The 25,486-nt window shown below is 60.5% G+C and overlaps 2 protein-coding genes and 1 long non-coding RNA gene across 13 annotated transcripts; 1 reads left to right on the top strand and 2 right to left on the bottom strand.

Moving 5' to 3' along the window:
- On the bottom strand, positions 1-3,808 carry LOC106004837. Its single transcript, XR_001177884.2, has 2 exons — positions 3,229-3,808; positions 1-287 (listed from the first exon to the last, which is right to left on the bottom strand). It is a non-coding gene; the product is annotated as an uncharacterized LOC106004837 (long non-coding RNA).
- On the top strand, positions 3,808-8,542 carry CCDC188 (coiled-coil domain containing 188). Of its 7 annotated transcripts, none has more exons than XM_013051366.2 (10): positions 3,808-3,888; positions 4,343-4,446; positions 4,578-4,685; positions 4,830-4,934; positions 5,052-5,108; positions 5,199-5,258; positions 5,405-5,469; positions 5,658-5,715; positions 5,969-6,021; positions 6,111-6,408. In XM_013051366.2, exons 2-10 carry the CDS (start codon positions 4,387-4,389, stop codon positions 6,295-6,297), a joined length of 753 nt encoding a protein of 250 aa, XP_012906820.1. In that variant the 5' UTR covers positions 3,808-3,888; positions 4,343-4,386; the 3' UTR covers positions 6,298-6,408. The 7 variants fall into 7 exon arrangements, 6 of the variants coding, with proteins under 6 accessions (XP_012906820.1, XP_012906821.1, XP_012906822.1 ...); XM_013051367.2 differs by having other exon boundaries at positions 3,809-3,888; positions 4,384-4,446; XM_013051368.2 differs by having other exon boundaries at positions 3,835-3,888; positions 4,423-4,446.
- Positions 7,009-22,561, bottom strand: ZDHHC8 (zinc finger DHHC-type palmitoyltransferase 8). 5 transcript variants are annotated; one of them, XM_013051362.2, is made up of 11 exons: positions 22,329-22,561; positions 15,537-15,658; positions 15,205-15,362; positions 14,946-15,118; positions 14,691-14,793; positions 14,141-14,232; positions 13,822-13,963; positions 13,491-13,611; positions 13,309-13,418; positions 10,970-11,970; positions 7,009-7,984 (listed from the first exon to the last, which is right to left on the bottom strand). In XM_013051362.2, exons 1-11 carry the CDS (start codon positions 22,430-22,432, stop codon positions 7,759-7,761), a joined length of 2,352 nt encoding a protein of 783 aa, XP_012906816.2. In that variant the 5' UTR covers positions 22,433-22,561; the 3' UTR covers positions 7,009-7,758. The 5 variants fall into 5 exon arrangements, with proteins under 5 accessions (XP_012906816.2, XP_044921272.1, XP_044921273.1 ...); XM_045065337.1 differs by having other exon boundaries at positions 13,524-13,611; XM_013051361.2 differs by lacking the exon at positions 7,009-7,984 and adding an exon at positions 8,657-9,894 and having other exon boundaries at positions 22,329-22,559.
- Between the last annotated feature and the right edge of the window lie 2,925 nt (positions 22,562-25,486).

Genomic DNA, 25,486 nt, shown 5'->3' with positions numbered 1-25,486 from the left:
TCAGCACACGAGAGATTTTAACTAACTTCTCCAGACAGGATGTGGGGACTAGATTAGTGGTGGAGACAAGCAGGAAAACAGGGCTTGCTAGGGGACAGTTCGACATGACCATCCAACGCGGAGGCGAGGCAAATGGTGCTCTACTGATGGTGATGGCAGGACAGCAGGCGACCTGAGGACTCCCCATGCTGTCCCCTATTCCAGACCGCAGAAATGCAGCAGCTAGACGTTTGCTCAGACAGGAGGGCCTCTTCCCTGGGGACTGACATGAAGATGCTCCAGCAGCTCTTAAAGTTAATGGGGAGAGAAACATGCCCGTCAGCTCTTTCCTGCCTCCTTTATACACAGGAGCAGAGTAAAAAGAAAACCCATGTCCAATAGGCGGTCCCAAGACCAAAAAGAAAAAACAAAAAAAACGCCACAAACAGAATAAGGAAAATACAGGAAACAAAAAGTTTCCCTCCCTTCTAAACCCGCTGTATCCCTAAAACAGAGCAGGATGTTCTAGGAAAAGAATAAAGGGCATTCAAAGAACAATAGCGATGTCTTGGCAATTTAAAACATGATTTCTGACATTGAAAAGACTGCCGGCCATGCCTGGCTTGATCCCAGCAGCACTGAGGGACCTTGAGGGCCTCCTCAAATTCCCATAGGAAACGCCCTCTGAGCTGATTCTCTCCCCAGCCCTACATCTGAAAAGCCTGAGGTCAGAGTAAGGTGCTTTCTGGAGACCTGTGAGGTGTCTCATTATTCCCACGTGATAGGCCCCTACAAAATTTAGTGGCTAAAACAATCACGATGTAGCCTGGGGCTTGGCGACTTGGCTTGTCCCTCGGAACCATGCTCTGAGAGGTGCACTGGGCTTGTCTGCCCCTTTGGGCCTCTGGGGACAGGCTGGAATGACAGAAACTTCTTTCTTCCCATGACTTCTCATCTGATAGCAAGGCCATGCCTCTGCAATGACAGAGGGTCCACAGGGCAGCAAGAGAGAGAGGTCAAGGCCCAGCACATATGCCCAAGTGATGCTCAAGGTTAGTCCAAAATCCAGGATGAAGAGAGAGACCCTGTCTCTCGATGTGAAGGGGGCAAAGTCATATTGCAGGGGAGCGAGGGCACTAGGAGGAAAGGGATCTGTGGCCCTCTCTACCATGCAAGGACTTGAATCCGCCTTTCTGAGAGTGTTACTTGAGGATGGGCTTCCACAGAACAAGGGAGGGCACTGAAGAAGAAGATGTGGACCCAGGATGTCCAGGGGCAGTTGTGGGGGGAGGTGGCTACAGTAGCATAGGCCACACCAAGGGCTGTTGGAAAGAAGTGAGGAGAAACAGACCAGGGGCCTGAATCTGGCTCCAGCTGTGGGTGTGGTCTCAGCGGTCATTAAAAAATCTCTGCCACAGAACTAGAAAAAATAATCCTAAATTTGCATGGAACCACAAAGACCCTGAATAGCTGAAGCCATCTTGAAAGAGAATACAAAGGGAGGTACCACAATCTCAGATTTCAAGATTTACTACAAACCTATAGTAATGGAGACAGTTTGTTACTGGGACAAAAATAGACACAGATCAATGGAACAGAATAGAAAACCCAGAAATAAACCCACGGTGATATGGTCAATTGATCTTGGACAAAGCAGGCAAGAATATTCAATGGGCGGTCTCTTCAACAAACCATGTTGGGAAAACTGGACAGCCACAGGCAAAAGAATGAAACTAGACCACTTTCTTACTCAGATTCAACAATCTCAAAAAATAAACTCAAAATGGATTAAGGATTTAAATGTGAGACATGAAACCATAAAAATCCTAGAAGAGAGTACAGACAGTAATTTCTCTGACACTGGCCACAACAACGTTTTTCTAGATAGGTCTCCTGAGGCAAGGGAAACAAAAGCAAAAATAAAATATTGGGACTACTTCAAAGTAAAAATTTTCTCCACAGCAAAGGATATAGCCAACAAAGCTAAAAGATGACCCGCTGAATGGGAGAAGATATTTGCAGATGACATCTCCAATAAAGGCTTAGCATCCAAAATATGTAAAGAATTTCTAAAACTCAACACCTCAAAACAAAATAATCCAATTTAAAAACAGGTAGAAGACATGAGCAGACATTTCTCCAAAGAAGACAAGCAGGCGGCCAATGGACACGTGAAAAGATGCTCAACATCCCTCACCAGAGAAATACAAATCAAAACTACAAGATACCACCTCACACCTGTCAGAATGGCTAACCAACAACACAAGGAAAATCAGATGTTGGCAAGGTGTGGAGAAAAAGGAACCCTTCTGGGACACCTGGGGGGCTTGGTCGGTTAAGCGTCTGCCTTCAGCTCGGGTCACGATCCTTGGGTTCTGGGATCGAGCCCCGCATCAGGCTCCCTGCTCAGCTGGGAGTCTGCTTCTCCCTCTGCCCTTGCTCCTGCTCCTTCTCTCTCTCTAATAAAGAAATAAAATCTGGAAGGAAGAGAGGGAGGAAAGAAAGAAGGAAGGAAAAGGAACCCTCATGCACTGTTGGTGGGATTGCAAACTGGTACAGCCACTGTGGGAAACGGTATGCAGTTTCCTCAAAAACTTAAAAATAGATCTACGTTATGATCCAGTAATTCCACTCCTGTGTATTTACCCAAAGAATACAAAAACACCAATTCAAAGAGATACATGCCCCTTATGTTTATCCCGGCCTGATTTACAACAGTCAAGATATGGAAGCAGCCCAGTCATCCATCGACAGATGAATGGATAGAGAAGACGAGGTATGTATAGTCCACGGAATATTACTCCAGCCATAAAAAAGAGTGAGATCTTGCCATTCGCTACAACACGGATGGAGCTAACGGGTACAATGCTAAGTGAAATAAGCCAGCCGGAGAAAGGCAAATACCATTGGATTTCAGCCATACATGGAATTTAAGAAACAAAACAAATGAACAAAGAAAACAAGAGAGAAACCAAACCAAACCAAAACAAAACAAAACAAAAAGCCACTCTTAACTACAGAAAACAAAGGGCTGGTCAGCAGAGAAGAGGTGGGTGGGGGGTGGGGGTGGGGGGCGGGGGTACTAGGTGGAGGGGATTCAGAGTACACTTGTCATGATGAGCACAGAGTAACAGGTAGAATTGTTGAATCACCGTATTGTACACCTGAAACTAATAGAACATCATATGTGAACCACACTGGAATTTAAAAAAAAAAAAAAACTTCTTAAACACTGAAGAACAATCTTACATCTGGTTCCATCACTTAACAGTGGAGTGACCTTGGGCAAGGGACCCAGTGTCTTCATGCCTCAGTGTCCCCACCTATAAAGAGGATGATAATCGTCCTTCTAGAACCATTAAAGTAAATGTTCAATAAATTATTATTTTTTTAAATCCCAAAGATCGGTTAGGTGCAAAAGCCAGGCTGTGGGATAAGCTCTTCTGTGTGAAGCGGGGGGGAGGGGGGCATGCCGCCCAGCTGGGCAGAATGTGCAGCAGAACCCCAGAAGGATCTTAATGATCAGGCTTTTGGGGGTGGTGGGTGGTGGGAACTGGGGTGGGAGGACCACACTGGATAACACGTCTGGCGTTTGATTTTGTTTTAACTCTGCACCTGCATTATCTGTTACATTTTCAGAAAATGACTAATGCAGGTCGGGGAGCTGGGGTGGGGAAGATGCATGGCGGTGAGGGGAAGGAGCAGAGAAGGACACTTCAGGAACAGGCACCTGGGGGGAGGGGCCCCACCAGCCCTGACTCTGGCCACCACCCCAGCCCATTATGACCTCCCTGGCTGTGCCCAGGCCTTTGTGACAGGCACTCTTGAGGCGGACCTGTGAGCCATGACACCTAGAGGGCCCTCAATAAGAGGGTGGCAGGTCGGGCCAGGCTAGAGCCTGGACCTGGGGTAAGGAAGGGGTTACAGGGAGGTATGGAGGGGCCCAAAACCCTGGGCCCCTGTGGCCACTCCCACCCCCAGTGCCCCCAGCCGTCAGCTTCAAGCAGCCACGGAGGATGCCTGGATTCACCCTGCCAGGGCTTTGTAAGGTGGCCCTGCCTGGTGCCTCTCAGCTCCACTCACTCCATAGAGTCTGCCAGGCCTTTCCCACCTCCGGGGGCAGGGGGTGGGGGGCCCAGGGTCGGGGGTGAGGTACCTGGGAACTTTATGGCAAGCGAAGAGGGCGAGATGCAGCAACAGAGACCGAGAGACCCAGCGGGGGCAAGACAAGCACAAGTGGAGGCAAGGCTGGGGTGGGGATGGCCCCTGCACTCGGGGCGAGAGCAAGGGGCACCCAGGCAGGGGGGGTCCCCCAGCTCAGGGCCCAGACCTTGCCCTTGCCCACCCCTGCCAACGGGGTCAGGAACCCCGGCCTCGCCCAGGGCAGCCCCCTCCCCTCTCCAGAGCATGCCCCTGGATCCTGCAGAGCAGTCCTTCCTCCAGCTGGAGCAGGAAAACCAGAATCTGGTGAGTGAGGAGCCCCTGTGGAATCAGCCCAGGCTCAGAGCCCATCTGTGCAATGGGCTCGCAGCTGTTACAGCTACGACAAGCAGTCCCGTCTCTCTCTCTGCCCCCGCCCACCCCCCCCAACCCCGCAGAAAAGACAGAACCAGGACCTGCGGGAGCAGCTGGGGGCCCTCCTGGGGCCAGGGCAGCAGTTCCTACCCCTGTGCACAGAGCACACGAGCTGCACAGCCCTGGCCTGGGTAAGTGCACGGCGGATGCCCAGCCATGGCAGGACGGAGGGCAGCTGTGACTCCATGCGCCACAGCCCCACCCCGGCTCTCAAGAAGTCCATGACCACAGGTGCTGCCCACGGCCTCGGGGCTGACCCCAGGGCTCTTCCACAGCCCCCCGAGCAGGCCAGTACCCGGCCCCTGGAGGACAGGGCACCCTTGCAGCTGCTTCGGCGCGAGCTGTGCCGGGGGGAGGAGTCCTTCGTGCAGCAGTCGCAGGTAGGTCCCTGGGAGCCAGGCCAGGGGAGGGCGCTCTCTGTGCAGCAGTCCTCAGTGGCCGGAGGAAGGAGCTGACACTGTTGGCCCTGCCTGTGCCCACACTGTGCCCCTCCCCAGAATGAGCTGCAGCAGATCCGACTATCCTTTGAGAGAAAGAAGATGGCCATTACCGAGGTGCCTGCCCGGTTGGGGTGGAAGGGCCTCTGGGGAACCCAGCTGGTGGGACACATCTTGGAAGTGACTCTGCCCCTCTTCTCCCTCCAGGTGTGGGACGGCGTGGCCGAGGTGCACATGGCTCTGAACAACCAGGCTACAGGGCTCCTGGTAGGTCCCCAGAGGGTGACCCCTGAGGCTGAGGGGAACAGGGAGTAGGAAGAGGGTGCTGGGGCGTGGGGGAGCATTAAGAAGCAGGGGAATACAGCAGAGGAGTTGGGGTGAGAGGACCTGTTCTACCTCCTCTGCCCCCCCAGAACCTCAAGAAGGACATCCGGGGAGTACTAGACCAGATGGAGGACATTCAGCTGGAGATTCTGGGGTGATGTGCAGGGTCAGGGGCCTGGGGGGCCTAGCTGAACTGGGCAAGGGGCAGCAGGTGTCCTGACCGGGATGGGATGGCTCAACCCCAGACCCTTCCCCAGTTCCACCGAACCAGACCCAGGGGGTGGGGCAGGCTGGGGTTGGGGGTACACGTGGCCCTGACGGTGCACCCCTCCCCCCATCCAGGGAGCGGGCCCAGTGCCGCACCCAGGCCAGGAAGGAGCAGCAGATGGCATGCGTAGCGGTAAGCCCCACTGCCCACACTCCGGTCTCACCCTGGAGGCCCCTCTTATGGGAGGGGTTGTGGGCTTCAGTGAAGGCGGCCCCAGGGCGGGAGCCCCAGCAGAAGCCAGGTGACCAATTATCCCTGAGAGGTGGCTACAGGTCCCTGTCCTGAGTAAGAACTCCCAGCACAGGGAAACCGCCCTCCCCCGCCCCCAGCTCAGCCCCTGCTCCCCATCATGGGGTCAGGCTCTGACCCAGCCCCCCCTCTGCAGAAAGCAAGGCCGCAGCAGCTGGGATGTTCGGAGGGCCTCAAAGGCCAGCTCTGGTAGGTGGCTTCGTGAGTGCACGGCCGAGCCCAGTCCCTGGGGACCATCCCCGAGGGCACCCCCGCCCCCTGACCGCCGCCGCCCGCAGGCTGCTGGCCCTGAGGCTGCTGCTGGGCGCCCTACTGGCCTGCACCGCTGCCTACGTGTACGTGGTGGACCCCGCGCCTTTCGAGGGGCTGGTGCCTCCCCTGCTGAGCCGCGCCGCTGTCTGGAAGCTCCGGGCCCTGCTGGGCCCATTCCTGCGCCTGGAGGTGGACGACTTCCTGCCCTTCTAGGCCGGAGGCCCAGCGGCCCCAGCGAGGAGGAGGCCAAGCGGCCGGCGTGGCCCCAGGTGCCCAGCGGCCGCGCTGGCCCCTGCCCACGGCACTGCCGCGCACCGTCCCCGCCAGGAGCTGCGGAGAAGGGTAGAGGCGGGGTCTGTCCTGAGGGCTGGGCCTGCTGCTGGACATATAGTCGTGACACACACGGTGCGTGTGAGCTTGTTTCCATGGAAACGGGGGGGTGGCGCAGGCAGGAGGTTTTGCCGCCTTCTGAGGCCAGTCTCACACCAAGGTTTCCTCAGGGAGGGGCCTCTCCCTTAGGGACCGTATGCCCCATCCGCCTGCTGGCCAGGCAGCCCCTCCGCGGGAAGCCCCCAGCCCACCCCAGGCCACCAGGGAGGCCTCTGAGCAGAGGGTGTCATAGGACAGTCTCCACTGAAATTGAGGACCAGGGGTCCTCGGGCCTCATCCCTGGGGCCAGGCCCGATCAGCAGACCAGATCAGGTTCTCGGCCCTGAATCTGCTGACCCACCAACTTGGCAGCCCTTGCATAACCCTCCATCCCCATCTGGCCGACCACACCACCCCCTCCACACTCGACCGGCCACCAGTACCCCCCACCTCCCACTCCTGTCCCCTCCCCCAACCTAGGATCCCTGTCCAGTCCAGCCTCCTGGCATTGCCCCAAGGCTCGGAGGACAGGGGGACCACGTTGGTGAACAGAGCTGTGGAGGTAAACACCAAAAATTTTATTTAGGGCATTAAATTGGGGCGGGGGAAATACCTTTGAGAACAATAGAGAATAGCTCTGTGGCTCACTCATCCCCAAGTGGGAGAATTAGAGGCACCGCCCAGGCAGGAAAAGGGCCAGCCCAGAGTCCCGCCCTGCCCCCGGGGGCGTCCAGGCCCGGGCTGGCTGGCAGGGACTGCAGGGCATGGGGTAGCAGGGCCCTCTGAGCTCCCCCAGGTGCCGCATCTCGGAGTAAAAGAGTGAAGACAGCCGGGCAGGGCTGGGCAGAGCGGTCACCAGGAACACACTGGACTGGCAGGGTCTCCTCCCCGCCCTGGCAGGACCCGGATGGCTCACCAGGCCGGCGGCTCCAAGAGGTTAAGGCATCTGTTCATGTGCTGGGTGTGGGGAGGAGGGAGTGCAGCGACCTGCAGGGGCAACCTGAGACCCCCACCCCAGCCCAACCCGCAGAGGCCTGGGCTCCCTGGGGAGGAAGTGGCGTCTAAAGTGCTCGGTCAGGCAGGGGAGGGCGGTGTGCTGGTCCCAGCAGCTCCGGGGCCCCTGCCTGGGGAGTGGAACCCCATGCAGCAGGTGGGGACTTCCTGAGGTGGGTGGGCACAGGGTCACAAGCCCCAGCGGGCTGGGAGTCAGTCAAGGTGCGGCTGGTGGAGAGAGGACCCCCAGCCCCCGGCCCAGGGTCTGTGGCTGCCTGGCTTCCTGGGCTGTCCTCTCCGCCCCAGAACTGCCTACTTGGTGTCCCGCTCAGGCCCCGAGAGACTGGGGAAAAGGCTGGAGGCAGCTGAGTGCAGGCGGCACATAGTCCCTCGGGGGGGTACCCCAGCGGCCGGGCTCCAGGGGGCCCGCAGCGGTGGGCGGTCCTCGGGGAGGCCAAGGTGGCATAGGTGCAGGCCGGGGGGCACCCTGGGCTGGCCACGCCGGCCCCATCCACGGCTGCAGGTGCCAATCCGCCCCCTGGGGGCCGCAGCGTCCCATGAGAGAGAAGCAGAAAGGTGGAGGTCAGCATGGGGCAGAACTGCCCAGGGCAGGGTCCGAGGCCCAGCTAGCCTCCTGCATTGGGCCAGTCCCCGCCCCAGATCCTCCCAGTCTTTGCCCTGGCTGTCTCAGCCCTAAAGAGCCATGGATTCCCAGTGCCCCCACCCCCAACATCTGGCAGCAGGGCATTGGGGGCGGGGGGTAGGGGAGGCTCAGGTGGCCAAGAGCGTGAGTTCCAGTGAGTGCAGCTGCAGGAGGTGGCAATGGCCCCCACAGGGCCCTCCGCCGATGGGTGGCCCCCTAGGCACCCCCTACTCCATCTCCCCCAAAAGCTCTTGGGTTCCCAGGGGGTTCCAGGGGGTTCCCAGGGGGTCTTGAGGCGGCTGCAACCCCAACCTTTCTTCAAATGCGCTGTTAACCACCAGGGATGCCGCAGACCCACGGGAGCCTCATGCTTGTCAGCCAAAGACCCATCGGCCAGCCCCCACCTCCCAAGCTTCCAACTCCGCTTAAGTCAGTGAAAAGAAACCCACAAAGAATGCCCGTATGCCTGGCCAACGCCTCTCCCAGAGCCTGACCCACTCTGCTCCCACCCCCGGAGCCCCTGCATTGCAGCAACAGCCCTGGCCTTGCTCAAGGAAAGGAGCGAAATGACTCTTTTTCTTTTTTTAATAAAATTATAGATATATAGATGTAGATATAAAAACATAAAACAGACACAACGCAAGCGGACGCTGCCGTGTGCTTACTCTCGGGTCCCTGGCGCCAGGCGGAACTCTGACCCACGCCCCCGTGGGCTTCCCACGAGGGCGCCGAGGCTCCCGCGGGGCCTGGACTTGGCATGTCTTGGGGTAGGGAATCTCCAGTTTGGCAGGGGAGAGGACTCCTGGTCTCATGGGCCCCCTGTGGCAGCGTCCAGCCTGTGCCTGCTCCCACCTGCCCCCCCAGTCGCCTCCCACAAGAGCATAAAGCAGAGGTTAAGGCTTCAATGAAAGCGAGTTTCCCGGCAGTGGGGGCAGCGGGGGCCCGAGCATTAACACATGGGACGTGGCATGGCAGCTCAGCGCACAGACAATGGGGACGCACCCACCAGCTGGGTGAGACAGGACACACGGAGCCAGGACCCCACCCACAGCTGGCTGTCTGTCTGTGCCTCGTCCACCTGTCTCTCAGAACCCAGAGCCATCCCCGAGCTGGATGCCTGTAGGCTGGGGCTGGACTCCCCGAAGAGGAACTGGCCTGGCCAAGCTACAAGCTTCCAGTGGGTCCCTGAAAGGCAACGAGTTAGGAGCAGACGGGTGGTGGGGCCCCGGTCCAGGGCGGCCAGGGACCCAGGACTCTCTGTCCATCTCTGGGCCACGGTGACCCTTCTGTGAGGGGAGTAGGTGGGGACCAGCCTGGGGATAGCCTCAGGGGCACGAGGGCAGCAGGTGTAGATATAACCCACACCCCCTGGCCATCCCCGCCTGTGGGAGCCAGGGCACTGGCACACAGATCCCACGGCCTGGCGGCCCCCACTGAGCCCTGTCAAGCAGATGGGCAGATGGACAGGCGGAGGAAGAGGGGTAGGCTTGTTGGAGGCGTGTTCTCTTCCGCTGACGTGTCCACACCAGGCCTGGGCCTCCTGGTCTCCCGGAGCAGAGCAGTCGGGAGGGGAGGGCAGCCGCTGGGGGTCCTGGTCCCCGGGGCTCCACGGCGGATGGATGGCAGTCAGTCCTCACACTGAGATCTCGTACGTGGTCCCACCCACGCCGGACACCTTCTTAACGAGCGTGTGCCGGGCAGGGCTGGCGGAGGGCCCCGGGGGGCCAGCGGCAGGCCCCAGGCGGGCCAGGCCAGGGGACTGCCCGTTAAGCTTACTTGGGGGGGTCTTCAGCTGAGGGTGGTCCCTGCATCAAAACAAGCACATACACGCGCACACACAGTGAACACGGGACCACGGCATGACAGAGGCCAGCAGAGGCAACGGGACAGATGAGGCAGACACAGACAAAGCCCGGGGTGGCCCCTGCCTCTGAGCTCAGGAGGGCCCACCCAGAGGGTGGGTGGGGGTATACAGCCTGCAGAGAGGGGACTATGTTGCCACAGGACAGACAGATGTCAGAATGGCCATCAGCCCCCTCCCAGGTCTCTCAATCCCTCCCATTGGCACCAATCCCAGAGCCCTGCACTGTCCCAGTGCCCCAAGCTGAGGAGCCCAGGGGTGACTCTGGCTCCTTCCCTGCTCCCTCTTAGGAAAACAAGAGGCTGTCTTCCTGCCCTCCAGCCTGCCCAGTACTGGCCAACAGCATTTCTGACATCGCTGCCCAAACACTCACGAGGATGGGCTGCCCTCCTGTGGCTGCCATCCCACCTCACTGTCCAGCTGCCACCCACTGGGCCGGTTCCAGCCGCAGCAGGGGCCTCCTCACTGAGTCCATGCTCAAGGTGGCAGAGGAGACGCCCTGATGACAGCCACACACCCCAGGCGCTCAGCTCATATACTTGGACCTGACCCTGTGAAGCAGCCATCCCTGCTTCCTATTACCCACCTGCCAGGAGCCTGGAACCAGCCTGCCCCTCTGGGCCTATTTCCCCATCCCCTTACTTCCTGCTCCCAGGCCATCATGTCCTGCTGCCGGATGATGTCCCCCAGACTCAGCCTCCTCGACCCACACTGTCTCCAGGGGAAGAAACCCCGGGGTCCCCCTGCCACTTGGTTGCACCAGCTGCAGGAGAATGTGCAGCCTTGGGGCTCAAGGTGCAAATCCTCCTCACCTGCTATCCTTGGATGTGTCAGGGCATCCTTGGAGCTGGGCAACCCTCACACAGTCTGGGTGGGAGCCTCTAAAGAGGATGAGCACCCCACTGCCCCCAGAGGCAACCACTGGCTTCCCAGATAGCCCCCGCATGCTCAGCTAAGATGTCCTACAGGCAGCCAGATACCTGGCCTGTGCCGGGAAGCCCCCCGCCCCCAGCACCCACCTCTGCACGGCCAGCGAGGGTGGTGACTCCGGGAGGTCCGTGTGGATGAAGGCGACAGCTTTGGGGCCTGCATAGGAGGGTGAGCGGGGAGTGCTGGGTGGGGAGGGCGGGCCCTGGCGCACCGGAGACCTGTGTGAGCCACTGCCAGGCCGAGGCCCGGGGGCATTGTTGTTGGCCAGGTCAGCCTGTAGGGAGGAGGAGGAGGTCCGCGGGGCCCGGCTCACGGCGCTGGACAGCGAGGACAGCGAAGTCTGCAGCGCAGGGTTGCGGGCACCACCGAAGCCGGGCCCCGCAACTAGGTCATCTCTGGAGCCGTAGCGCAGGGCCGGGCCACGGGGGCCCTCGGACAGCACGCTGGCCTGCTGCAGGCTGTAGGAGCTGGGCGCGTCATAGACGCCCGAGTCGCCGAAGAGCGAGTCTGCCTGGGAGCGCAGCAGCCGTTCCCGCTCTTCCCTGTCCTTGCGCTCCTGGATGGAGGCCATGATGGTCCGGGACAGGTTATCGTAGCGCACAGGTGAGGGCTCCCGCGGCCGGGGGCCCAGCACCGGGCTGAAGCTACGGGGCGGGGGCCGCGGTGGGTCACCCACCGCCCCTGGGTGCAAGTAGGGCGAGCGATAGCTGGCCACGCCGGCCGAGGGGTGGGCTGGGCATGTGTGGCCGCTGGGCGAGCCGGGGTTGAGCAGACTGTCGTAGGACAGGCTGCCGTTGCGGTTGGGCAGCGCGTGGGGGGCGAAGATGCTGCGGTGGGGTGTTGGGGGCCCGCCCTCAGAGCGCAGAGGCTGCAGGGCCACGTGGTCCCCAGCCCTCCGGCTGGCCGCCTTGAGGCTCAGGGAGCGCAGGGCACCCGAAAACGTGTCAGCAGCGCTGAGTGGCGGGGATGGGGGGTAGGTGGCGTGCAGGCCTCCGGACGTGTAGTCAGGAAGGTCCAGGCTGGGCTCTGACACAAAGTCCAGGCTGTGGATGCTGTCCTCTCCCAGCGTCAGGGAGTCGGGGCCAGTGACCTGTGGGGAGAGAGGGCACACATCTACTACGGCCCAGCCAGCAGGTGCTCTGTGCCCCACCCCTAGAGGCTACAATCTCAGTGACCCGTGTAACCGACAAGCTGCTCCCGGAAGGTCTCCATCCCCTAACCACCTCTTCCTTGCCCACCACAGAAGGAAGTGGGGACAGGGGAGAAAAGAGCACCCAAACGCTGCCTCCCCAGGGAAGGCTAGGCACCCTTCTCCTGCTCCTACTTCTCCACAGAAGAGGAGGGGGCTGTGGGGACAGCCTCGGGAGCTGGGCCTTGAGGAGATAAAATAACCACACAGAGGCCCAGAGCCCTCTCCCAGGCACGTCACAGCTGAGAACTGCAGTCATGGCCACGTAAGACCAGAGCTGGGTACTGCATCTACCCAGGGCAGGCCCCTCAGAGCCCACATGGGGCAGGGCCTCCTGGGGGACAACCATAGCAACAGCGAGGAGGGGCCTCTCTGAGTCTCTGTGAAGCAAAGCAAGTAGGCACAGGCTTGGGCTGGGGATGAGAGCCTGCAGAACTCAAAACCCAGAGGGGATTTTGACAAATGTGTCCTCAGGGTCCTCAGGCCAGAATCCTTGTGGGACCCAGGACAATCCCATCAAGATGAGGCAGGCAAGGGCACCTAAAGCCCCCCATTCCCAAGAAGGGCTGATGGACACCCCTCCTGGGACAGGACCATGGCATGCTGGCCAAGGAGGCCCAAATTCCCTGCCTAGCCCAGAGATGCTGATGCTGGCTTGAGCAGGGCATCAGTCCTGGGGGGAGGCGACCGACCAGTCCAGGCATACTGGCCCAGTCACAGGCTCGCCTCTTAGATGGCCACGAAAGAGGGTGGGCAGCCTGGGAATGTTTGGGGTTCTGGATCATTCCTCAGGCTGTCCAGGGCTGCCAACTGCTCCGCAGTGATCTCAGAGTACTTATACAACTCAGAAAAAATAAATGTGCTTTCTTAAACAATCTCAAATTCTTCTGAAGCCTTCCCGTGGGCCTTACAGAGTGACTAATAGTGGAATTCCAGGCATCCTGGCACACACTGTCCCTGGGGGCAGCCGCCTACCAGGCCAGCGGGCAATGCCACCAGCCAAGGAGAAGGGGCCAGCCAGGACAGCCTGTGCCAGCCCTTCCTTCATGCCTAGCTGGAATTCCCACAGAGTGAGGTCCTGCTGGCGCCCACAAGGCTCTCTATGACCCTATGGCCCCAGGGACAGGGCCTCCTGGAGCAAGTCCTCCAGGAGTGGGACCTAGGGGCTAAGGCCTCTAGGGACAGGGTCTCTAGGAGGGGGAGAGTAGGACTTCCTGGGGTGGGGCCAGGCCTCCTCACCTGATCACCAGGCCCGCAGAAGGGCGCCTTGGGACCCGAGGGAAAGGCAGGCCGGAACTTGTACATGGCAGGTGTCGGGGGGCTGGTCCTCTGCGCCGACAGGGCGCTCTCTAGGGAGATGGACCACGGTCAGGCTGGGGTCAGTCCATGTCCCTCCCTCTGTCTGGCCACCACCACCTCACCAGCACTGCTTGGGCGTGGGGTCTGCAGGTCACCTCCGAACGTGCCGGCCTCCGCCTTGGGGGGCAGTGGCGGCCCCAGGTCCAGCGGCTTCTCATCCAGCCGGTCCAGACTGCCCTTGGACTGGGAGGGGGCGTGGTCAGTGTTGGGTAGGGTGTGGGCCAAGGGTGGGGCATAATTGGGGATTCCTCCCTGAGCCCTGGGCCCTAGTCCCTTCTCCAGAATCTACCCAATTCCTCCCCCTTCCACTCCAGGCCCCTTCCAACAAAGCTGCTTCCTGCCTCCAAGGGTCTGCCCTTTACCCCACCCCCTACCTGACCCCAGGGCCCCCACCTTGCTGCGGCCCAGGCCAGACTTCAGCCCGTTGTCACTAAGCTTGACCTTGAGTGGGGCAGCTCGCTCCAGGAGCTCAGGCCGAAGGAAGGGCGGTTTCAGGCGAGCAGCCAGCGGCAGCCGGGGGGGCTCCACCACGTACCTGCGCCGGGGGTGGGGGCAGAGGGGTCAATGGCCAGACCAGGGTGACCGGGCCTGAACGCTCACCAAAGGCAAGGCTGGCCGCACCTGCCAGAGGCAGAGGTCAACAGGGCTGAGGGTCCACACCTGCCCACCCCAAACCCGGCAGAGGCCCCTTGACACCCCATCCAGGCCTCACCGGGGTGCCAGAGGGCTGCACAGCACGTGCTCCACATTCCCATAGCAGCCTCGGGTGAAGGGGTTCACGCCCCCGCGGAACTTGCCCGTCACCTGTGGATGTGGGACCCCTCAGCCAGCCTGGCCACCCAAGGTCCAGGACAAGGCTGACAGGGACAGGCAGGGATGGCTGGGGTTCCTCAGCCAACTAGCAATGGTGACCCACCCTCTGGGGATTCCCTGTCCCTCAGAGGGCAGGTTGGGCAGGGTCGGCAGGGTGCCCCCCACCCATTGCCCCCCGATGTTTCCTGCAGGAAAGCTGTCAAATTTCTGGGCCCTGAGTTACTGAGGGCTGCAACGTCCAGAGGTGGGAGTGAGTGGGGGAGGAGCAGCACAGGTGCAGCCCCATACTCCATGCACCACCCTGGGTCTCCTCCCCCTATGGAAGCTGAGGGAGCCAGCAGCCCTTCCCTGACACCCCCCAACATGGGCCTGGTGCAGCCCTGGCCCTCTTGGCTTGTAGGGGATGCCCCCTATGCCCATCGCTGCAGGGGCCCTCCTCGGGTCAGCACCTGCTCATTGGTGGTACGCCCCCGAGTGACCAGCACCACATGGAAGCCAGTGAGGCCGATGACAGGGATGAAGAAGAGGCCAGCCACACACATGACGGCCATGCTGGCCCGTTAAGGCCAATGGCCATAGGCGAAAACACGGAGCCGGTGCCCATGAACAAACCACTCCCACTGCCACCCAACTAGCAATGGTGACCCACCCTCTGGGGATTCCCCGGCAGTCACCCCATCCCCCCGAGGGCCAGCCAAGGATACGTGATGGTGGTGTGGGCAGCTCCCAGCCCCTCAGCGTGGTTCAGCACATAGACCAGGCCAAAGGCGACGACACCCACCATGTGTGCGCTGAGTGACAGCAGGAACAGGAAGAAGTATCGGTAATTGCGGCGCCCAATGCAGTTGTTGACCCAGGGGCAGTGGTGGTCAAAATCCTGAGCAGGAGCAGTGAGTCAGGGCACAGGGTGGGTGGGAGGGGAGGGACATGGCAGGGGGGCAGACAGGGTGGCGGGACGGTCACCTCTACGCAGTTGTCGCAGACGCTGCAGTGGGAGCAGCGAGGTGGGCGGTAGAAGTGGCAGGTTGCGCACCACTTCATTCGGACCTGGATGCCCCGCACGTCCACATTCTTGTACAGCGGGGCCCGGAAGTCGTCCTCCTTATCCTCGTCCTCATCCGCTGTGAGCCAGGGCCAGAGGAGGGTGGCAGGAAAGTGACTTCCCTGCCAGGAGAGTCCTTCCCGCATCTCTGCCAGCCCACCCACCAGGACCCACCCCTGAAAGGCTCTCACATGTCAGCCACTCACATTGTAGTGAAAGTGAGCAAATCACATGCCCTGGCACAGGGCCCTACCTCGGGGGAAGACGCCAGGGTCCATGAAGGTGGCCATGCTGAAGTTGGCCAGGACAAAGAGGAAGATGATGCCATTGTAGACAGGAACAGCTGGGGACACAGCTCGAGTCAACCACGGGCACCTGCGTTGGACAGCAGGGCAGAGTTCGGTCTGGGGGTGCAGCAGATGGGCGGGGATGGGGCGTGGGGACAGATGAACTAGGTAGGCATGGCTACACATAGGCAGGCTGGGCCATCAAAGGCCACCATCAGTTCTCAACGTGGCAGTCGGGGAGGCCACTGCCACCAAATCACCGCTAGGAGACCTCTGCCCATCAGCCTGCTGCTTCTCTCCTCAACAATTGGGGCGGGGCCCCTTGTGGCCTGTACATGGGCTGCCCACATGTGGACAATGACTCCAGCAACCGTCCAGGTGCGTATTAAGAATTCAACTCGCAGCTGAAGACACTGAGGCTCAGAGAGGCCTGTGGGCCCGGGCTCCCACATTTAGGAGGGGTGGCAGACTGGAGGCAGGAGTCCAGGATGAAAAATGAGCCCAGTCCACCTGGCTGCTAGGACAGACAGAAGCAGCCCCGGTCCTCAGGCAGACCTGTCCCCAGCCCAGCAGGGCCTCCTTGCCAGGGAAAATCTGGGACGAGCGGAGCTCCAATTCTCAGTCAGGAAATGCATGGTGGGTGGCACCCCTGTTTTTTCCCTGAGGCGTGAAGTCTCAGGGTCTGGGCCACTGGGCATATCCGCATCAAGCCAGCCCCTTCTTTCTAGTTTGTCATCTTACTATCCATCTGACAATGGGGAACACCCAGAGACTCTAGAAAAGCATGATACCCCCCCGCCATCTTTTACTACCCCCGCACCCATGGCTCAAGGCTGCGCCTTCTTCTAAGAAGCCTTCCCAGATTCCTGGCACCCTACAAGGATCTCACACACCTCCCCAATGGGTGCTCTGCCAGACGCTGTCCTCTTCTGCCCTCTAGGGACCAGACCAGAGCCCTCTCTGGAGATCTACCAGTCCTTGGGCACATAACCTGTGGCCCCATGTCCCAACCCTGCAGCGGGTCCCTGAGTCCAACCACTTGGCTCTCACAAAGTTCCTCTGGCCTCAGGCTCCTGATGGCTCCTGGCTGCTTTGACAAATGGGAGGCTCCTGGCGGGCTGTTTCCCTCCCCATACCTAGCCCCTCTGTGGAACTGGATGGCCAGGGAGATCCCCCGCAGTAGCCCTGACTGAGAGAACAGGGCATCGTGGCCTCCAGCAGGGTGAGTAGAACCCATGGCCCTGCCCACCGCCCCAGCGCACGCTGGCCACGCTGGTGTGCCCACGCCTGCCTTGGCCAGGAGCCAGCCCCGCCACCCCAGCAACCACCTCCATGGCAGCAGAACTTCGCTATTTTTAGTGGAAAGCGAGAGGCTATTTAAAGATTCCACTTCCCACGGCAGCAGGCGCAGCGGGCCGGGAGCCGCAAGTTACCCCTTCCTTTTCTCCAGGACCTGCTGTGGAGGTGGACGTGCTCCCTGAGGACATGGGTTCCCTCTGCAGGGAGGGCCTTCCTCCACTACCCCCTGCCCGGGCAGTCCTGAGTGCCCACTAGTCAATGCCCTCTACATTCCCCAGCCCCGCGAGCTAAAGCATGGCACACAGACGGCGCTCAATGTATGTCCTGGTCTCTGACCCAATCCCATTCAGCAAGGTGACAGCAGACCCTGGAGGCCTGGTCTGCCTGGCAAGGTGGGGTGGGGGACAGAAGCCAAAATGCCAGTGGGGACAGGCTCTCCAGGCAAGCAGGAGCTGTCAGCTCCGGAGAACCAGGAGGCCGGGAGAAGCGGGGGCCCCACTCAGGTGGGGCAAGCCAGCTCCCCATGGTGCCTTCTGGGAGGGGCTAGCTGTGCGATCTGCACAAAACGAAAATGCAGGCCTGGTGTTTAAAAAGTGTCAAGAATGCCAAGGCCAAGACAGCAGAGCACTAAAGGCAAGGGTCAGCTATCATGCACGTGCAGGGCCCGTGCCAGTGGGGCCAGCCCGCCTCTGAGGAGGAAGGGACAGGGAGGTCCTGAGGTGCTCTGGGGCTAGCAGACGTGCACACATGAGCTGCAGCAGGTGGGTGCTGCATGGCTGGCACAAGGACACGGTGCAGGCTTGGTGGGGGGCTGGGGGGGAGACATGGGGACAGTCAAAGGCTCCATCCCCACCATCCGGGTTTTGCCAGTGGATACCAGGAGCCTGTTGCCCAGCTGCCCAGTGCAGTGAACCACAGAATCCTCCCTTCCAGCTGTAGGGAATGGGTGCTTCCGCTTTCCTATTTTAGAGACAAGGAGTGGGTATGGGACAGTTTGTCACATACCTAGACCTCGGTGTGAGAATACGTCAGGGCTGGGATTCAAACTTTCATACAGGCAGGCGGAGGACTGAACCCCACGGGCAGCCCCCACACCCGCACTGGCCAGAGTCTCCCCTGGCCCAGGTGGCCCATACTGCTTTGTCCTCCCTGAGCCTCAATGAACACCTACTCCCACCCTGGCTGGACAGGCTGGACAGCTGCCCCGAACAAGATGCCTAGGGTGACACCTGGAGAGCAACAGGGCCACATTTAGGAATCTGATACATGACAGGACAACATCTGCACTGAAGTGTAGGTGGCCTCTGTCCACTATGGGCGCCACCCCTCTGTGTGCCTGGGCCACACACAGGAGGGAGAGGGGGCTGGGGCCTTAGCTGATGCTAGGCAGGCTTGTGGCTGGGGGGGTGCAGGCCTCTGTCAGGGATCTGAGCCACTGCCCCATCCACCCCCATCACCAGGCCCCAGGCTCGACTCTGACCCAGGATCGGGACCTCCCGGGCATTCCTGACCCCTCATCCTCCCTCAGGAGGCCTCTACACCCAGGCCACGCCAGGAGGGTCCAGGTCTGGGTCAGGCCAAATGAGAACTGGCTCCCCGGCCAGAGCCAACAGGCACATGCACAGACATGTGTCCCCACAAGCAGGGAGGGACACATGCACATGCACATGTGCGATGCACACAAAGACACACAAATACACTCCCGGACACACATGTGTGAACACATGCCAGTGGATATACACATATACAGACACATGTACACACACGACCACATCCAAAAGGCACGTGGACATGAGCTTACACCATGTGTTGACAAGCGAGACACATGTGCATAAATGTTTGTGAGAACAGACCTGCCCGACACACAAACACACAGCCGCAGAGACACACCTGTGCCCTCGTTCATGTACACACACACTCATATGCACATGCGAACACACACAGATGCAGAAATGCCATGCCCTTCCTCAAACCGACCCCCTGTCTACACGCTCTGTCTCCCTGCGGACCAGGCAAGCGGGAGGACGCGTGAGGACATGCAAGCTCCGTGGGCAAGGCCTGGCAGGCAGAAGTGCTCAGGCCACCTTGAGTCTGTCCTAGGCTCCAAGAGGGGCCCCTCCGCCCACAGGGACAACATTCCACTCCCACCCAGGGGCTGGTGTGCTCCAGGCCGGGGCTGGCCATCCCTTGCTGGCTGCAGCCACCCTGTGGGGCCCTGGGGCGGGCCTGGTGGGGGGGGGCTGGCCCAGCTCTGGGGCTAGAAGCCCTCCTCCCAATCCAGCCCCCACCTTCTGAGTGTTAGGGCCACACACCACTGCCATGGGCCCCACCCAGATAGAGGCCCCAAGTCCGCCTAGCCTGGCGGGGAGACACCACCCAGTGGGGGTGGGGGGTTCCACAGGGCCAGTATGCGCGCCACAGCTAAATGTGGAATGGAAAATTTTAACTCAGACGTTTTCATTTAAATCGGGTTCTTCATTAATACTGTTTGTGTTTAAGAGTGATGCACATGCGCAGGGGCACCTGGGCCCAGAGGGTCTGTGGCCACTCTACCCTGGCCAGGCTAGGCAGGGGCCTCTGTCCTCCTGCACCCATCCAATTCCTGCAGGCACCTAAGAGATGAGGCAACTGAGGCTCAGGTGGCCAAAGATACGGTAGGCCACAGGCAGTGAGGCCTGGCAGGGGGCCCACGCCGAGTTTCCTTCCTTCCCGTGTGGCCCCTGCAAGGGGCTCTGTCCACCTGGGCCTGTCCCTCCACCATCCCATGCTGGGTGTTCCAGCCTGCCTGGGCCTCTGGGCATGGGGAGGGCTCAGGCCCATCCTGGGGAGAGACAGTGACATCCCAGAAGTCAGCCCCCTGGTCCTACACAGAGACAAGATGGCCCAGCCTGGCCCCCGGGATTGGTAACCCAAAAGCAGCCCTAGCTTTCTGATGTTTCCAGACTCCCTGTCATTCTCCAAAGTGGCTCTGGGAGGAGGAAGGGTCTAAGGCAGAGACCTGGCCTGGGGGCTCTTGGAAACCCACACAGCACCTGACCCAGCCTGGCACTGAGACACAGTATGAAGGGCTTCTGGGGCCCCAAAAAGAGCAACTCAGGTTTACTGAGCAGAGAAGGGACCTGGGGCCACGCAGCATCCAATCAAGTTCAAGGGGTAAAAGCAGAGAAGAGAGAAGCCAGTGGAAACCCCAAGGGCAAGGTGGAGAAAACACAGGAGTGGCCTGCTCTCTCCTCCCTACGTGTCTAAGTCTGCAGCAGGCCTGGACCCAGAGAAAGGGTAAAAGTGTGACTGCTAGGGTGACCAGAGACCTATCCCAAGGAGGCAACCACTGGGACCCCTGCTTGCCTGGAATTCGGCACACTGTGAGTGGTGTCAGTAGTCCTGGTTCGCCCCGCAGAACCCCTTTTCAGGAACCCAGTTGCTTTGGAGGACCCCGGTGGAGCTAGGGTTAGGGTAGGCCAGGGAACCCAGTGGCCTTTTGGCCCAGGGATTGTGGCCTCCGTGGCTGAGGGGAGCCCTGTCCTAATGATGACCAAGGCTCCATTGGCTAGAGGATGCCTGCACCTGGCCCCCAGCTGGTGCCCCTGCACCCTCAGCTTGCTGCAGAGGCACATGCCACCATCTCTCAGGTACAGTGGGTCACACATAAGGCAGGACACAGGGAAAGGCCTGCAGCGCCCTGAGCCAACCCTGCCCCTCTCTTGGCTGGTGTCCCTGAACCCAGAACCCCCCAGCTCTGAGGAGGAAGAAAGAACTTGGCAGGGTGCAGGAGCATCAGTGCCCACATCTTGAGATGTTTCAAGTTCATAGGACAGCCATGTAAGGGCCTTGTGCAATCACAGCCAAGGGCTTATAACAAGCACACTACCTCGGGACTCAGGTGAGCCTAAGAGGAGAGGAGAGGAAACAGGCAGGCTCTCTGGAGCAGGGTTGGTTTCAGTTTCTTGAAAGATTTATTTCCCTGCATTTCACAAGTTTTTGAAAGAGAACACATATTACTTTTAATGTCAGGGAGGGAAACACTGAATTACACTTTGGAAGTGAGAAATAGGACCAGCAAGTGGAGGCCAGGCTACCAAGAAGCACACCTGAGGCCAGGTGTCGGGGACCCCAGGGCCAGGACTGGGCCAGGTCCCACCTCTCCAGAAGACCCTACACTCGCTGCCCACCTGCCTCTCTCCTCTCTGCCCCACAGCCAACAGCATCTGAGTAACAAGAACATGCCTACTTGCCAAAGCCAGAAATAAGCCCATCCACACAGGCCTTTTTTAAACCCGCTTTTGGCAGCCTGTGCGCCCACCCAGCCCCGCCCTCCAGGTAGGGAGCTCTTGAGCCTCCATGGGTACCCAGTGCAGGCTCGCCGTCCTCATAACTGCTACCCTCACTCTCGCTAAGGCAAAGCAAGGGTGCCAAGCCAGCTCTTGCTCCCCTCGACCCCAGGCTCATTCACCCTCGGGCTGACCTGCCTCGGAACAGAGGCCCCCATGGACTACAGCCATTGGTGACACCTCAGTTTCCCGGGAAGGCTTGAGCAGTCCTTGCTGTAGTCACCTGGGCTGTTTCTCAGCATGGGACTCGGGGAAGCGGGTGGTCCCAGATCTTCATGTCTGGAGCCTGAAACTCCCACCCCTCCTTGTACTGAGGGAGCCCTTTTGGCGGTGGGGGGGGGGGCTGCCCCACAGCCATGGTGTTGTCAGCAGGCTTATGTGTGAGCCAGCCTGTCTCAGATGAAGTTCTGAGGCCCTGCCTGCCTTCTGCCTCAAGGGTCCCAGTGCCCAATATGGCCGGTGTCCCTGGGTGTGGCCTGGCCTGGGCCCTGCAGCTGCGACCCCGAGCCTTCCTGAGAAGGTCAAGGGAGGGTGGAGGGCACTGCCAGGCCAGCATCAAGGGTGGCTTTCGGACAGGCACGTGGCAGCCTGGCCAAGCCACACCTACGCGGGAACAACTTGGCTCTGGCCCTGGACTGGACAACCAGGAGTGGACCCAAGAGCCACCCACAGCTCCTTGTTGGAGGGGCTGGTGGCTCTCAGCAGCCTATATCCCCCTCTCATGCAGCTTGTGGAAAGGGGAGGGCTGCAGCCACACCCTGGGCAGCCACTGCACACACTCCCCTGTTTGGGCCCAGCAACTGACACCCAGGGCCTGGCACAATCATGAGGTGCCAGCCAGGCACTCGTGTCCCCACACAGAACTCACCTGTCCCTGGTGCCCCTGTATAGGCACACTCACTGTTTCTGCCTCAGCCCAGGTCGGGGTGGGGAGCTCACATCACCCACAGCCCAGCCCTGGTGCCAGCCCTGTCTTGCCCAGCCCTCCTGGCCCCTGGCCCCCTGCCCTGCCCAGCCCGCGGGCCTTGTCCCCCCAGGCCTGCCAACTGCATCCCCCGCTGTACCGGCCCCTGCCCCTTTTGGCCCGTCTGCGGCCGCCTGTGCACCCCTCCGGTGACGCGGGGGACTCACGTGAACACGAAGAACAGGGTGCTGGAGCCGACCAGCAGCGCGGCGGCCGTAGCCACCGGGATGTACTTGGCGGGTTTGAGGCGCGTCCCGGGGCTGCGGGGCATCCTGGGCGCCGCGCCGCCGCATCCCTCCCCGGGGCCTGGCGGGCGGGGCCGGCCGGGGTCGGGCCGGGGTCGGGCGGGGCGGGCTGGACGCGGCGCAGGACCCGCGGCGGCGACGGCGACGGCGGCGGCGGCGGCGGTGGCGGCGGCGGCGGCGGCGGAGGAAATCCCACCCCACGGGTAGCGGCGGCGGCGGCGCGCTGATGTCAGCGCGCCCCTTAAGGTGGACCGAAAGGAGAGGCGGGGCAGGGGGGCGGGAGCGGGGAGGGGCGGGACGGAGCTGAGCGCTCGGTGGACGCGCCCCGCCCCGGCCCCGCCCCACACCCTCCTTCCCCGGCGCTGGGCGGCAGAGCCTCCCAGACTCCGGAGCTACCGAGACCCCTGGGCCCCGCCGGCGCTGACGTCTGGCGCGGCGTTCAGGACCCGGGCGCGGCCGCTCCTCCGCTTTGGTGCCCTGGCCAGACGAGTGCCCGCGGCTGTCGTCGCACACCTGCAGTCCTGGCCCACCGCGTGGACAACGCGGAGAACGCCAGGCCCCCTGATCCCGGCCCGCAGGCCCTGGCGCTGGGGCATGTTGGTCCCCTCCCGGGCCTCTTCGCAGGTCTTTCCCTTAACATCTCGGAGCCGGTCCTGGGGTCAGACTGATGTTCCTGTTTCATGCTATTCGCAAATAGGGCCAGACCTCTCTCATCCGGAGACCTCCTGGCATTTATGAGGGTGGGAAATTTGTGACCTTGTTTATTTCTTGCCCATCTCACACCGCTTGGTTATAAGGGTAAGGAGGACAGGGTGTGCAGGATTCTCGGGCTTCCTTGCCCAAACTGCAGGTTCGGGAGTGTGTGTAGGTGGGAGAGCTAGGGTCGGTTGAGCCCCTCAGCCTCCCAGAGGCAGGGTGGAGCGCCCCTTGGGAAGCCTGTGAAGCACTGGGCATCTTGCCCCGCCAGGGATAGGCCTGTGGGCAGGCCCACCTCCTGCAGGAAATCCCACCCGCCAGCTCCACTGGGGCTGCCTACTTAAGGTGGACCCATGCCTTTGCAGTGCCTGGCTGCAGTGTGGCCAAAACAGGCTGAGTGGCCAGGGAGAGCAGTGCAGAACCTCTGGGAGGCTGGGACCTGGGTGAAGCTCTGAAGCCTCCACAGTGAGGACCAGCAAGTCTCTGTTCCCTCTAACATAGCCTCAGGGCTCTCTGCTTGGAAACCAAGACCCATCAGCACCCTCCCAAGGTGGGAATCCACTGGGGCTCTGAAGGGGGGTCCTCACCCTCCTTGGCCCTGGGCACCTGCTCCTCTCTGGCCAGAATCCCTTGCTGCCCAGGGACCGCTTTCTCAGGCCATGCTGCCACAGGCCCTGGGGCTCCTTGGCCTGGAAGCCCTTCCCTGCCTATACATGGGCCTTGTGAAGGCCCCAGCCTCAGTTTGGCAGGCTGCTGGCTGTGGGCCATTAAAAAGACCCTGGGCTGGGGGGCTGAAACTGGGGCATTAGTACAGCTCATTAAGAAAAGAAATGGTCATGGGCCTTTTCCCATAACACTCCAGCTGTAGCCTCTGCGGAGTGGGGAGCCCACCACAGGGGGCCTAGCATAGGGTTGGGGGGCACCCTAGCACAGAGTGGCAGGCTCGGGACACAAAAGTGAGTGAAGAGAGGACTCCTCCTTACCTCTGCCTATGGTGCCTCAGCACCTGGAAATGCAAGGTCCAGGGTCCTCACAAAGACTCTGGCCAAAAGATGCCCCACCCATGGCTTTGCCATTGCTCCTGCTCTTCTGCAACCCAGCAATGGGACCCCAGGCCCTGGAAGCCTCTGGATGCAGGCTCACCCATGGGGAGCCCCCTGCACAGGCTCCCAAATTGTGACTCAGGCCCAGGTCTGACTTTGGGTCTGTGTAGGGGTACCAGGACAGCTAAAAGTTGTGGAGTGAGCACCAAGTGCTGGTCATGGGGAGAAGGGGTGCTTGGTGCCTCCTTGGTGAGGTCCTTGCAGACTTCCTGGGCAGAGGGGAGTCCTGGGTGGGGGGAGGGGAGAAGAGCAGGTGAGACCCAGTGAGGCCTCCGGCCCAGGATTCCTCTCCTGCTGAGTTAAGATCCCAGGGAAAAGGAAAGCAGAGCAGAAAGCTTGCCCAAGGGACTGACCTGGAACAGAAAGGTTTATCAACTCACTTCTCACTCCATCCCCAATACCATCAGCACCCCAATTATGGCCTACCGTTGCCTCTGCCACAGGGAGGAACTCACCTGAAAACACAGTTGCTGAGGGGCTTGAGAGAGGTCCCACTGGCATCCCTGCTCATCCCAGTGGGACCAGAGGTCAGGACTGCACGTCTCCCTTTCTGCAGCACTCTGCAGTGTCGGCAAGCCACCTGTAATGTAGCCTGATCATAGCACATCTCTGTTCCCCAGCCACTGTGAGGGGCCTACCCTGCTGTTGGGGTTGTCCCCACCCCTTGGAGACACAACTCTTTACCCAGGAGGGAAGAAGTCAGCCTGGGGTTTCACATCAAGTGGGATTCATCTTGTATTAGAGCCCAAAGCAAAAACAATGTTCAACAACCATTCTGTACTCAGTGAAAGGGGAGTCTGACTGCCCCTTCCTGAAGGATCAGGCCTGGGCCAACCTTTCATACATCAGTGCATCCTGCAGAGGCCCAGGGGGAAGCAACAGCTGCCTTACGTCAAAACTTGTTCAAGACAGGTAAGGTGCACAAGCTTCAATGTCCCTCCTTGGCCAGAAGGGCCTCTGTGCCAAGTGACTTCAAGAGCACCCAGACCTGTGCCTCTAGAGATTTAAGGATGCCAGGACACAACAGATGCACAGCATCCTTTGGAAGTGCTTCTCCGAGGTTTAGAACAAGATACGTCACGGGACACACACATATGGAGACATCGGATAGAACAGGGCCCCAGCCAGTAGACCATGGCCAAACGTAAAGCACCTCCAGAAGGTGTCAATGGCCAAATGCCAAGTGAGGGTTATCTATTCCAGGGCCAGGTACAAACTTGCTCCACAACCCCTCACCCGCATCGGAAGGCTGTATGGCCACAGTCTGGATCCCCACTGGCC

This window comes from Mustela putorius, unplaced genomic scaffold (genome assembly GCF_011764305.1).
Source record: "Mustela putorius furo isolate JIRA1106 unplaced genomic scaffold, ASM1176430v1.1 tig00003858_pilon_pilon_pilon, whole genome shotgun sequence".
Classification (NCBI taxonomy): Eukaryota; Metazoa; Chordata; class Mammalia; order Carnivora; family Mustelidae; genus Mustela; species Mustela putorius.
Note: the sequence above shows the minus strand (reverse complement) of the source record. Positions and strands in the feature narration are given on the sequence as shown.